The sequence below is a fragment of the Ogataea parapolymorpha genome, chromosome I (assembly GCF_000187245.1).
Source record: "Ogataea parapolymorpha DL-1 chromosome I, whole genome shotgun sequence".
NCBI classification, from domain to species: domain Eukaryota; kingdom Fungi; phylum Ascomycota; class Pichiomycetes; order Pichiales; family Pichiaceae; genus Ogataea; species Ogataea parapolymorpha.
The window spans coordinates 80,539-93,065 of record NC_027866.1 but is presented as its reverse complement, the minus strand read 5'-3'; the positions used below and the strand labels follow the sequence as shown (position 1 = coordinate 93,065).

The 12,527-nt window shown below is 50.6% G+C and overlaps 10 protein-coding genes across 10 annotated transcripts; 8 read left to right on the top strand and 2 right to left on the bottom strand.

The window, feature by feature from the left end:
• Nucleotides 1-216: 216 nt before the first annotated feature.
• HPODL_00045 (uncharacterized protein) lies at nt 217-1,317 on the top strand (the record flags this gene model as incomplete). The annotated part of the gene is made up of 1 exon (XM_014081485.1): nt 217-1,317. One exon carries the CDS (start codon nt 217-219, stop codon nt 1,315-1,317), a length of 1,101 nt encoding a protein of 366 aa, XP_013936960.1.
• An 8-nt stretch (nt 1,318-1,325) lies between these two features.
• HPODL_00044 (general amino acid permease) lies at nt 1,326-2,951 on the bottom strand (the record flags this gene model as incomplete). Its single annotated transcript, XM_014081484.1, has 1 exon — nt 1,326-2,951. One exon carries the CDS (start codon nt 2,949-2,951, stop codon nt 1,326-1,328), a length of 1,626 nt encoding a protein of 541 aa, XP_013936959.1.
• Nucleotides 2,952-3,094: 143 nt separating this feature from the next.
• Nucleotides 3,095-3,541, top strand: HPODL_00043 (uncharacterized protein; the record flags this gene model as incomplete). The annotated part of the gene is made up of 1 exon (XM_014081483.1): nt 3,095-3,541. One exon carries the CDS (start codon nt 3,095-3,097, stop codon nt 3,539-3,541), a length of 447 nt encoding a protein of 148 aa, XP_013936958.1.
• A 66-nt stretch (nt 3,542-3,607) lies between these two features.
• On the bottom strand, nt 3,608-4,873 carry HPODL_00042 (60S ribosomal protein L7; the record flags this gene model as incomplete). The annotated part of the gene is made up of 3 exons (XM_014081482.1): nt 3,608-4,237; nt 4,384-4,474; nt 4,863-4,873. The coding sequence occupies 3 exons, from the start codon at nt 4,871-4,873 to the stop codon at nt 3,608-3,610; spliced, it is 732 nt and encodes a 243-aa protein (XP_013936957.1).
• A 166-nt stretch (nt 4,874-5,039) lies between these two features.
• Nucleotides 5,040-5,871, top strand: HPODL_00041 (uncharacterized protein; the record flags this gene model as incomplete). Its single annotated transcript, XM_014081481.1, has 2 exons — nt 5,040-5,076; nt 5,108-5,871. 2 exons carry the CDS (start codon nt 5,040-5,042, stop codon nt 5,869-5,871), a joined length of 801 nt encoding a protein of 266 aa, XP_013936956.1.
• A 133-nt stretch (nt 5,872-6,004) lies between these two features.
• On the top strand, nt 6,005-7,162 carry HPODL_00040 (uncharacterized protein; the record flags this gene model as incomplete). Its single annotated transcript, XM_014081480.1, has 1 exon — nt 6,005-7,162. The coding sequence occupies one exon, from the start codon at nt 6,005-6,007 to the stop codon at nt 7,160-7,162; it is 1,158 nt and encodes a 385-aa protein (XP_013936955.1).
• Nucleotides 7,163-7,290: 128 nt separating this feature from the next.
• HPODL_00039 (uncharacterized protein) lies at nt 7,291-9,609 on the top strand (the record flags this gene model as incomplete). Its single annotated transcript, XM_014081479.1, has 1 exon — nt 7,291-9,609. The coding sequence occupies one exon, from the start codon at nt 7,291-7,293 to the stop codon at nt 9,607-9,609; it is 2,319 nt and encodes a 772-aa protein (XP_013936954.1).
• Nucleotides 9,610-9,702: 93 nt separating this feature from the next.
• HPODL_05078 (54S ribosomal protein L24, mitochondrial) lies at nt 9,703-10,485 on the top strand (the record flags this gene model as incomplete). Its single annotated transcript, XM_014081478.1, has 1 exon — nt 9,703-10,485. The coding sequence occupies one exon, from the start codon at nt 9,703-9,705 to the stop codon at nt 10,483-10,485; it is 783 nt and encodes a 260-aa protein (XP_013936953.1).
• A 199-nt stretch (nt 10,486-10,684) lies between these two features.
• Nucleotides 10,685-11,233, top strand: HPODL_00038 (uncharacterized protein; the record flags this gene model as incomplete). Its single annotated transcript, XM_014081477.1, has 2 exons — nt 10,685-10,697; nt 10,947-11,233. The coding sequence occupies 2 exons, from the start codon at nt 10,685-10,687 to the stop codon at nt 11,231-11,233; spliced, it is 300 nt and encodes a 99-aa protein (XP_013936952.1).
• A 135-nt stretch (nt 11,234-11,368) lies between these two features.
• HPODL_00037 (uncharacterized protein) lies at nt 11,369-11,956 on the top strand (the record flags this gene model as incomplete). The annotated part of the gene is made up of 1 exon (XM_014081476.1): nt 11,369-11,956. The coding sequence occupies one exon, from the start codon at nt 11,369-11,371 to the stop codon at nt 11,954-11,956; it is 588 nt and encodes a 195-aa protein (XP_013936951.1).
• Between the last annotated feature and the right edge of the window lie 571 nt (nt 11,957-12,527).

Here is a 12,527-nt window from a genome sequence, read left to right as displayed (position 1 = left end):
CACAGCACAACCATCCACCCCATGTACGCCCGTGTCTCGCTCACCGCGCGCCACGGCCCCGTGCTCCTGCGGCCCATATGGGCCCGTGCGCCGCTCAGCACGAGCACACGCGTCTGCCACGAGCACCAGCACTCGAGCAGCCCGCCGTCGACACCCCCCGTTCCACCCCAGTCGGGCTGGTCCAAAGTCAAGGATTTCTTCAACCCGCACCTCCCGATGTCGCATCTTGGCGGCCATTCGCACTCCCATGCGGCCCCGCACGCGCACTCGCACGGCGCCGACGCGTCGAAGCTCTACGACACCAAGGACTGGGCCAACGAGGGCGTCAAGATCACCTGGATAGGACTCGGAGTTAACGTCGCCATGGCCGTCTCCAAGTTTGCCGGCGGGCTGTATTTCCACTCGCAGGCGCTCATTGCCGACGCCGTGCACGCCGTGGGCGACCTCGTTTCCGACGTGCTCACGCTGTCCACCGTCAAGTACAGCAACAGGACCCCGAGCGAGCAGTATCCGTTTGGGTTCGGCAAGGTGGAGACGCTTGGCTCATTTTTCGTGTCGGCAATTCTGCTGTACGCGGGGCTCCAGATCGGCTGGGGCTCGCTTATTGACATCTTGACGCCCGTCTTGCCGCACAGCGTCATGGACGTGCTGTCGTACTTGCCCGTTCACTCGCACAGCCACAGCCACACGCACGACGCAGGGCACGCGCACGACGCCGCGGCGCAGGCCGTCCAGACAGCAGACATCAACGCCGCGTGGCTGGCGCTGGCGTCCATCGGCGTCAAGGAGTGGCTGTTCCGCGCGACCCGCAACGTCGGCGCACGGCTCAACTCAAAAGTGCTGATCGCCAACGCGTGGCACCACCGCGTCGACTCGCTCACGTCGGTTGTGGCGGTGCTCACCATCTCGTCGGGCTACTTCCTCAACATCTACTGGCTAGATTCCGTGGGCGGCCTCATCGTGTCGGTGCTGGTGATGAAGGTGGGCATCTCGGGGCTGTTCCAGTCGTTTAAGGAGCTCATCGACAAGGCGCTGCCGTCGTCGGACCCGCGCTACCAGAGCCTGCGTCAACTTACCGACGCGCAGCTTGCCCGCGAAAACAGCAACCTCAAGGTGAAAAAATTGTCCGTGCTGCCCTCGGGCACCAACCTCAATGTGATCGTCGACGTCACGGCCAACCAGAAGGACTACACCAACCACCTCACCCTCGAGCAGATGAGTCACATCGGCGAGAGCCTGAAAAAACAGCTCAAGCTCAACCACGACAACCTCAAGACCGTGTCGGTGCAATTTGTGCCGCACGAGGACAAACACTAGATTCTGTATTAAATGCTACTTTCTGAGCCATCTTTTTTGCCGCCGTCTGCGACGAGACGTCCTGTAAACACGTCCATCTGCGCTGGGTCCACGCCAAAGCCCAGCTCGCCCGTGGTCACGTACACGTACAGCTTGTGCCCGGCGAAAAAAAGCGCAACCACAAACGCCCCCAAATACACCTTGAAGAACTTTTCCACGCTCGCAGCGCCCTCGACGGGCAGCACAGCGATCCACAGCTGCGCCACCAGCACCACCACGCCAAAACCAAAGCATACGTACGCGCCCCACAGGCCCGTGCGCGACACGTAGCAGAGGTCACGTGCACTCTGCCCGTGCGCGGCGAGGCCGCTGCGGAAGCGGACCAGCGAGAACCCGATCGAGCACCACGTAAGCAGCGAGCTGAGCCCAGACAGCGCAAGCAGCCACGAAAACAGGATCTGTGCGCCGTTGCCGACCAGCGACACGTAGCTCAGACACCCAAACGCCAGCGTCACGCCGATGGCCACCATTGGCCGGCCGCCCTGGTCGACAAAGCCGAAGCAGCGCGGCGCCATGCCCGCCTTGGCCAACGACACCAGTGTGCGCGAGGTGGCGTAGATTGCCGAGTTTCCAACCGACAGGATGGAAATCAGAATCGCCACGTTCATGATCGACGGGAGCACAGGAATGCCGGCGTTGCGGATTGCAATCACGAACGGCGAGCTGTTGGCGCTTCGTTCGCCTCGAGCCATGAGTCGCGGCTCATTGTATGGCACCAACAGCCCCACCAGCGTGAGTGAGCTGATGTAGAAGAATAGAATCCGCCAGAACACCTGTTTGGACGCCTTGGGGATCGACTTGATCGGGTTTGGCGTTTCTGCTGCACACAGGCCGCACAGCTCTGTGCCACTAAAGCTGAAGGCGGCGGTGACAAACACGGCGACAACGCCCTTGAAGCCTGCTGGCGTGAACGGCCCCGGATCTTTCCAGTACCGGTCGAGAATGGCTGCGTGATGGGGCACTCCGCCGAACAGGATCACAAGTCCCGTGACCAGAAAGCCGAAAATAGCCACGATTTTAGTCACCGAAAACAGCACCTCTGCAAGGCCGTAGATCCTCACGGGCAACATGTTGATGAGGATCATCATGACAAAAAACGCCGTGATCAGGTAGCCGTCGCCGATCGGGAACCCGTCCCAGAACTTGAATGTGATGGACGCGGCGCTGAGCTCGAGCGGCAGCAGCACCAGCCACTGCATCACGTAGTTCCAGCTGATGGCAAACCCCCAGCTCGGGTCAATGAAGGTGGTGGCGTAGTACGAGAACGCCCCAGGAACAGGGAAGTTGCACGCAAGCTCGGCCAGCGAGTGCACCATGCAGAACACCATGACGGAGATGAGCGAGTAGCAGATCAGGATACCGCCGGGACCACCGTCTCTGAGCGACTGGGCGGAGCCGAGGAACAGGCCGGTGCCAATAGACCCGCCCAGCGAGATCATTTGCATTTGGAACGAGCCGAGCTGGTGTTTCAGGGGCACGTCGACACCGTTGGTCACGGCGGCGGGTTTGAATGTGGCTAGTGTGCGGCGCAGCCAGCTGGTGGAGGTCTCTTGCTGCTCGAGCTCGACAACACTGATGCTTTTCTCTGAATCCATTGTTTGGTTCAGCAAAGCCTGCGCGTTGGTCTTATATAGCGCATTTGGTGATCTGTTCTGCTGAGGTGCTACCAAATTGAGATTCTAGTGATTTGCACAAATATTGGCAGAAAAATAAAAAAAATACATTTAATCTCCCCAGCATGTCGCTCAACACCTTTGACGCAGAAACAGCAGACAACCTCGAGGATATCGAAAAGCAGTTCGCCGTCAAGGCCGTCCAGCAGATGGAAACTTACTGGAACCTGCTGCAGTCGATTCCTGGCAGCAAACTCAAGCTGACCAAGTACGACGACGAGATCGTCGAGGAAGTGCTTAAAGACTTCCCGGAGTTCGCGTCCCCCGAGGGCGTGGCGAAGGTCAGCGAGGACGACATGAAGTCTGCTGCCGGCAAGGCTCGCTGGAGAAACTTTCTCAAGAAGTTCGAGGACAAGGTGCAGGACTACAATTTCGGCACACTGCTTCGATCGGACGCCTCAAAGGAATACGACCAGCACGGAACTATCTTTGTGGTGAGACTGCAATTCTACGCGATTGAAATTCTTAGAAACAGATACGGCTTGAATGACTGGGTGTGCCAAAAAAAATAAAAAAATAAGACATATAATATTTTATTTTATTTTAATTCGTCGTATTATTATGAGTACACAATCCGCCTAGTTCATCTTCTTGACCAGGTCGTTGATGTAGTGCTCTCTGTTACCAGTAGATCCACCCTGGATGAAGTGCTGGAACTTTCTTCTCACACCCCAGCCGCCAGATGGGTTGGACAGCTTGAATGGCCACAGGAAGTTGTTGGCCTGCTTGAAGTTTGGACCAACGGTGTAGATCTCGTGGATCAGGTCCTCAATGGAGATGATACCGTATTTTCCGAGCGAAGCCTCAATGATGGCGTTGTCGGAGAGAGGGATTCTCTGCTTGTTGATCTTACCGTAACCTCTCTTGTAGATGAGGTGCCTGATGGTGGAGAGCGATGGGTAACCGTAAGCAACGTATGGCTCGACCAGCTTGATGAGCTCGGAGGTGGCCTTGGTGACCTTGACGAACACACCGGCGTTGATTTGGGTCAATCTCAGCAATTGCAACACCTTTCTTGGCTTTGGAGCAATCTTGTTGATACCCTTGATTCTGACGACAAAGACAAGCTTTGGCTCGGCCTCGACGTAGTAGGAGCCGTTAGCCTTGGCCTCTCTCTTGGCAGCAATCAGAGCTCTCTCGGCATCAGCGTATTCCTTGGTGTAAGCCTCGGTTCTCTTGAAGATAGCGGCTCTCTTTTCCTTGTTGGCCTAAAATAGTTAGTAAGAATGGAAAATTTTTTCGACTTCCCAAATCAGTCCCGAAAGATGGTTAACTAACAAGCTTCATTGCCTAAGCTAGCCGTTTCAATAAAGGTTTTCATCAGCTGATGGGAAGTCTCAAAGCTTATACATACGGCCTTTCTTGCCTTCTTCTCGGCAGCGACCTGCTCAGCAGTCTTGGCAGCCTGCTTGGTCTTCTTGATTTGAGATTCTGGTTTAGCAATTCTAAAGGTTAGTAGCGGGAATCCAGAGTAAGGCCTCTGGAGGTTGCACGTGTGAAACGCAATCTCTGCCACATTCCCCGCCAGGAACTGTCCCCAAAGAACATTCCCAGCCTGTAATGTCTCCAGAGAGAGGAGGTAAAGCCTGGCTCTCTTTGGCATCATTTTAGCTGCAATCGCTTTGCGCGATACGCAGCAGCACCATGTCCGAGGACATGAACAGGGTGTCAGCTGTATCCGGTACCGGATTACAGGGCGTTTGACAGTGAGATAAGTACGAGGAGTGCGGGCCTGCCGCATCGCTTGTAATAATCTCAAGACCACGCCGTAGGCGTGAGTGTCATGTCACAACAAGAACCGTCCAGATCCTTGCTCGTCAGCGATCAACATACGGAGCAGCCATTGTGTAGTTGGATGAGAATATTTTTGAAAAATTTGAAAACTGATGAAAAAAAACTGCAAATAGCTTGGCACGTGATATACGCAAGGGTACACAGCCCTGTCGTCGCGTCGATGTTCCACTCCAAAATGAAATTCAGGAACCATAGCCCAGAATCATAGCCAGCCCCATGACCGAGGTTATGAGCCGTGGAGCGTTCCTTTCGAGTATGTAGGTCCCTTCCATACTAACACTCAGACGAGAAGGACTACAATCATGCTACCGACAAGCAGTACGAGATCCTAAGAAAGAAGGCCGACCGAGCTTTCCAGCAGAAACAGCACTTCTCGAGCGAGTCGCAGCGCGCGTACAAGCAGGGAAACGGAGCTGCCGCAAAGAAGTTCTCGGAACAGGCCCAGAAGTATGCCCAGGAAGCCGAAAACTATAACCGTCAGGCCGCAGAGTACGTGTTTAGGGAGAACAACTTGGACTCCGACTGCAACGACATCGACCTGCACGGTTTGTATGTGAGAGAAGCCCAGTATATCCTCAAACAGCGTATCATCAACGGTATCAGCAGAAATGAGCACCATCTGGAGTGCATTGTCGGCAAAGGGCTACACTCAAAAAATGGCATAGCCAAGCTGAAGCCTGCCGTCGAGCAGCTTTGCAACGAGGCCGGCCTGAAGAATTACATTAACCCAAAAAACACCGGTGTTTTGATCATTGAGCTGGCTGGCGCTCGGATTCCAGCTTCCTGGAACGACGTCAATCCGAACGGCATTGGCGCCATGAATGAGCACCAAAACGTTCCAGATGACGACCACGTCCAATTGCAAGGAGGACAGCCGTACCAGCAGCCATACCAGCAGCAACCGCAGTATCAACAACAACCGCAGTACCAACAATCGCACCAGCAGCAAAATGCTCACCAACAGTCTATGTTTGAGCAGCTCAACACCCCGCAGAACCAAAAAATCGCTGCGCAAATCTTCAAAGCTATATGTGCTTGTATTAAATAATGTATTTTAGATAGATTTTCGATCTAAATTGTGGGGGAGCCACTTCGCTATTTTTTCCCAGCCACATTTGTGGCTCTGCACGGTGCTGTATATTCGTAGCGCAAAATCCGAGTGGCGAAAAACATTCCAGCTTATGGTTGCAAACAAGATAAGAGAGCTGATCTCGGCTACTCGAAGGTCTGCGCGGAACATCCGCCAGACGCTCGATGACGTTGCCGAGCAGCTAATAGCCAATCAGCGGCAACGGCAGCTGGAATTACAGCTCGAACGCGTGCCGGTTCGAATTCCGACAAAGAGTCATCCTCTGGCCAACCGCAGAGCTCGCGGCGTCCAGTTTGGCGCTTTTGCCGGGGCTCAGCGCTATTATTCCACCTCGCGCAGAGCGCCAGTGCATTTCCGTGCGGTCTCAAGATCCTCTGTGTCGTCTGTCACCAGAAACATTGTATATCAGGTGCAGCCTTTTAGAGTTACATTCCGAGCCGGGTGCAACTATGCGCCTTCTTCACTATATTCCAATTTCGCCCGCCACAACGCGAGAATGTATTCCACCTACGGCCAGACCTTAACGTCACAGGCAGCACACAATCTTTCGCAGGGACTCCGTGCCTCGTTTCTCAAGGGCCACGAGCTGCAAAGCAAGCTGATGGGAAGAGACTCCAACGGTTCGCAGAATGTCAACCAACACTTTGTTGAGCACAACATGCAACTTGCCAGAGCCGAGAGTGAGACGGATGGCTGTGTTGTCGAGTTTAGTCTCAAGTGCCACGAGCGCGCACTGCCTAAGAAATTCCTCTTGGACGACGAGATTATGCAGGAGTTTGAAAACGCCTATCTCGTGAACGAGTTCCAGTACCGCATGTTGATATTGAGCGACATCAAACGTTTGAAGGAGATCATAGGCGTGACTGTCATCGAACATCTGGACGATAGGAATCTTATCCGATGTCATTTCCCCAACTGCGACGTACCCAAGATGGAGACCATGCTAGCCGAGTCTGGAATTCGAAGCGGCGTAGTTAAAGGCGTCGAGAGCCGCTCTGCATCGATGGCGAGCGATGCTGTTTACTCGCTCAGCTCCATCGACCCATGCGATTCCCCAGATTTTGACAATTTTGACGGCTTTCTTTCCTCAGACTCTTCTGCTTCCGAAGACGACCCGCTCTTCTTTTTTGACGAGCATCCGGTGCTTTCCTCCAGTGAAGGTTTGGAATTTCTAGCGCCAGATGTCCCTGTAAGCGAGATCTACAGCGACATGGACGCAATTATCATGGTTGATGACGGGACTAGGTAGGCTACTTATGAATTGAATTTTAAATGAGAACACGAAACCCGTGCACCACCCTTTAGTGTAAATAGATAAATAAATAAATAAGTAGGTGTTTTCTTCGCAATTTATTTGGAGCGTGATTTCTGCTTTCCATGGCACGCAAGAAGAACAGAAAGCAAAAGATGTCAGGCAGCGAGGGCACCGAAAATCCTGTGAACGATATGGAAACCACCACCCCTGAGCGTCTCCAAGAAGAGGATAATGAGACAAAAGAATTGCAAGACCCCCAGGAACTCAATGCTGAGACCGAGACGGAAGAAATGGGGCCCGAGGAAAATGGTGGGTATAATGATGGCGAGTCTGCGGCTGATTCAAAGCAAGACTCGGAGGCCGAATCTCACGATGAGTTCATCGATGCTTCCGGTGTCACTCTTTCGAGCAACGAGGCCAAAGATGCCGATGCTGAGCCTGAACTTGCTCCTGTTCAAGAAAGAGAAGACGAGTTGGAGGAACATCTGGCTGCCCCCATTGAAAACGACCAAACTAGTATTTCCACAGCTAAATCCGTCACAATCGAAAAAACAGATAGTTCGGTTAAAGATGATCCACAGAGTTCCGCTTTGATAGCAGAAGCCGGCAGCTTATCCTCAGAGGTTCCAACCGAGGAGCCTGCTGCGGAGGAAAAACTGGCTGCTCCAGAGCTTCCTCCTCGTGTGCTTTTGGAACATGGGCATCGCGATGAAGAGCCTGTTGTGATAGCTTCTGACGACAATATTCCACAAGAACAGAACGGGGAGGAGAGACAGAATTCGGACTATTCAATGAAGAAACCTGTTAAGACGCTGCGGAAATGGTTTGCGTTCAACATGAAGGGCTCGGAGGAGTCCAACGACAACTTTAACGAAGTTATGAGCGAGCTTGCCGGCCCACGGCATCAAAGTTTGGCATTTTCACGATACTGGGAGAACGTTGAGGACCTCAATTCGCAGTCTACCAAAGACCGCGAGCTGCTGAGTCAAGGTGCTAACGGGATTAAGAGGACCTTCAACGAAATCAAGACAGGAATTGAGTACACGAACGACGACGAGCTGGTAAAGAGAATAGACTGGGAATTTTGGTCTGAAGTGATTAATGATTATAGTTCTGTTCTCGAAAACAAATCAGTGGAGCTAATTGCCAATATCACGAAAGGAATACCGCGAGAGCTCCGCGGAATGGTGTGGCAGGTGATCTGCAATTCTAAGTCAATGGAGCTGGAGGAATTCTTCCGTGCCAACCGCAACTGTGAGAGTCAGTACCAGAAACTGATCAAAAGAGATTTGGCAAGAACGAGCTTTGTGACTAATAGCGCTGTCAGAACGAAGATCGTCGACCTGTACGAGATCATTAAGGTCTACAGCATATATGACAAGGAGGTGGGCTACACTCAGGGAATGGCATTTATCACGGTTCCTTTACTGATGAACATGGAAGCCAGTGAGGCATTCTGCATGCTGGTGAAACTCATGAACACATACGACTTCAAGCAGCTCTTTGTGCCCCAAATGCCCGGACTTCACTTGAAACTGTACCAATTTGACAGACTCATGGAAGACAAGCTGCCTGAGCTGTATTTACATTTAAAACGAGAAGGTGTGAGGTCCTCGATGTATGCCACCCAATGGTTTTTGACAGTATTTGGCTATAAGTTTCCGTTGGAAATGGTGTTGCGCATATACGATATTGTCATTGCGGAAGGTATTGAGTCCCTTCTCAAATTTGCTATCAATCTGATGATGAAAAACCAGAAACAGCTATTGGAATTGAGTTTCGATGACTTGCTACCATTTTTGAAAGACAAATTATTTTTCTACTACGTTGACAACAGCGGTGACGATAACGCACCAAGAACGCTTGCAGATGGCTATTCAAACAGGGAAATCTCCATTGATACGTACAAACTTGAAGACTTTGTGGCCGACTCAATGGCCATCAACATCCTCCCTGTGAATCTTAAAAGATACGAGGCAGAGTTTGTCGAAATCCACAAGCTTGAAGGAGAGATGGAGACCGAAATTTCACAGCTTAAGACAAGAAATGGCCAGCTTTTGCGAGACATAAGGAATATCGAGGCAGCATATGCTACCCTTAATCGGGAGCACGTAGAGATCGCCAACGAAATGGTACAAGGAAAAATGGAGATTGCTCATTTGCAGGACGAAAATAGGCAACTTCAGGAACAGATCGACGAACTAACAGAGAGGCTTCGAAGGCTGGAAAACCAAAACGACACGAACGTCGACTTTACTGGCGAGATTTCTAACAACATGAATATGGAAATCCAAAAGACTATGGAAAGAAATCTCGAGGTTATGGAGGAAAATCGGTTGTTGGAGGAACAGCTCGCGTCGGTGACGAAAGAGCTCGCGGACACAAAAGCCGAGATCAGCGAAGCGAAGGGCAAGTGGTTCAAGAAGGGTGGCTTTTGGTAATATGTATAGAGCTAAAATACATCTTTACACGGAGACAAAATTACATCGAAAAATACAGTAATTTGTTGCTAGCTAAAAAGTGTGTGCTTTAACATGATTTTGGCGCTCAGAGATGTTATCAACGGCGTGCGGGCCTTTTCGAGCACAGCAAGCACCCTGGGTCGCAACTATAGACATGTGGTTGATCGCCAACTAAAGAAAAAAGTTGAATACAAAGTTGGTGATTTGAAGCCAAGAAATTTGAGAATACCTTCTGAAGCACCTAAGTATCCGCCCTACCCATACGGAGAGTCTCCTATATTTAAAAGAAGTAATCGTGGACTGTTTGGAGGTCAGTTCATCGTTTTTGGAAACAAAGTCTCGGAACATAAAAACAGGGCACGCAGAACATGGCTCCCGAACGTGGTGAACAAGAAACTATGGTCTGAGTCTCTGAACAAAATGGTGCCTCTGAAGCTGACTGCGCGTGTGTTGAGAACAATTACAAAGGAGGGAGGTCTGGATAACTATCTCACGAAGGATAAGAGAGCTAGAATCAAGGAACTAGGTCCTTTCGGATGGAGACTCAGATACGATGTTTTGAAGGCTCAGGAACGTGCCAAAAAAGCCAGCGTGAAGAACTACGAGGTGTTGAGTGACGTAGATGGAAACGAAATTAAAGTCTTCTTCAAAGGAACATACAATGGAGAGTCGGTTTCTTTGGTGGTTGGAAGAAGAAAGCTTTTACAGAAACTGTATCCTGTGGTGAAGCTTCACACGCCTGGAAACCTCAGATATGCCGCATTCAACAATAGACGCAAGAGCGCACCTTTTGACGAGCTTCTCAAAGAGTTTGAGCACTACAAGGTGGACCTGAGCGACGTCATCGTGAAATAGATCATATGTACATAGACATCCGTACACGGAAAGTATCACATTATTATGACAAAATTTCACAGTCACGGACAGTGGTGTAGGGGGTAGAGTTTAAGGGGTGGGTCAAATTCGTCAGAAACCCGAGTTGTAGAATGGCAGACCTGGGTACTGAATATGAAAATTTTCACAGAAATTGAAAGAATACACTTTACACATCGAAATGGCTAAGTCTGGTATGTATAATTAGACACACAAGAGAGACACCAGGATGTTGATTTGATGCGAGAGACATTGGGATGACTACATAGGCCAGCTGGATTTAGATACCGACTATACGCACAGACACCTTGAATAAGACGATCAACCTTGGGGTAATTTAAGACAGCTTCCATCCCATAAACAGAGTTTACGAACAGTATACAATAGCTTTCCATCAGTAATGTTTTGCTGTCTCTCAAGCACAGTTTCATACTAACATTCAGGTATCGCTGCTGGTTTGAACAAAGGTCACAAGGTTGAGGCCAAGGAAGTTGCTCCAAAGATTTCCTACAGAAAAGGTGCTCTCTCCAAGAGAACCGCTTTCGTGAGATCTCTCGTCAGAGAAGTCGCTGGTCTCGCCCCATACGAAAGAAGAGTCATCGAACTCATCAGAAACGCTGGTGAGAAGAGAGCCAAGAAGCTCGCCAAGAAGAGACTCGGTACTCAGAAGAGAGCTAAGGCCAAGGTTGAGGAGATGAACAAGATCATTGCTGAATCTAGAAGACACTAATTGCACAGTATTTGATACGAGCTAATAAAATATAGTATGTGGTGCGAGGTGTAGTTCGCAAACGGTTTAGCCTTTGGCGATCCGGGTGTTAGTCTTGCTAAGGAAAATTCTGTAGACGTGGGAGATTAAGGCCACATGTTTAAAGCTGTTAGGACGCGCAGCTTGCGTTTCTACTCTTCCAATCATCCTCCCTCGTACTTCAGGAACCCGGCGGAACCGCCCAAGACGCTGGACGAGCTGCGACGGCCCGCCATGGGACCGCCAGAGGCCCAGATCTCCAGCTCTCAAAAGCTGAAAAATCTCGGGATCGGGTTTGGGATCGGGTTTGCGTCGCTCACCGTCAGCGTCACGCTGGGCATCTTGCTGTACGAGCTGCTGGAGAAGTTGAAGGAGAACGAGAGACAGCTTGCCTTACTCCGCAAGAATCAGAAAGAGATGCTCATCCAGATGCAGAACTACAAGAAGAAGATCACACTTGCCTCGGTGGAAAATTCCAAGAAACACATGATGATCCAGGGCAAGATGCAAATGCACATAGCACTACTAAGACAACAATTGATAGACCAAGGCATCGATCCGGTGAGCATCGACGAGGCCATAGAAAAGTTCGAGGAGAATGTCCGCATGGAAACCACGCCCACCACAATCAACCTGTGGGTTCCAGGAGAATCTCGCTTGAAATCACTAATACCGGACGCTCACGAATATACCAAAAATAAATGAAATAGGGGTATAAATGGAAAATTTTCGCATAAAAAGTTGTTTTTCTAAAAAATGTCTTAACTCAAAGGCGCCCATTAGAGTCACAGGATATGGTTGTCAGTTCATATTTTGTGCTCGGGTTAGCCTAAGATCATCGTGTTTACACCGCCATTCAAACGGAGTCAGGCTTTACCGGCTTCGTGTGGTCCAAAACATACATCTATCTCACCAACTCTGCATCCAATTTTTCCTGCGTGCGTTGTTGTACTTTCAACGCTAGCAGTCGAGGGATCGGACAGCAGGGCGATCTCGCGTCCTGGCCATTTTCTTCGTAGAATTTTGTGCAGCACTCGTACAACTGGTCTATCAGTTTAGTGCATCTTGACTCGTTGTAGTTGTTTGCTTTGAGACAATCTGTGACGTTAGTTCGGGTCGATGCCTGGTCTACTCACCTTGGATTGCACAGGCTTGTGGTTTGCAAGGGTCTCCGCAAGAACTCATACAATAATTGTCCTGGCCAGTTGCTCAATTATATACTATTTTTCAGGTCGTGCGCCGCCTTTTTTAACCAAGGGGAAATTGATGGGTCCTA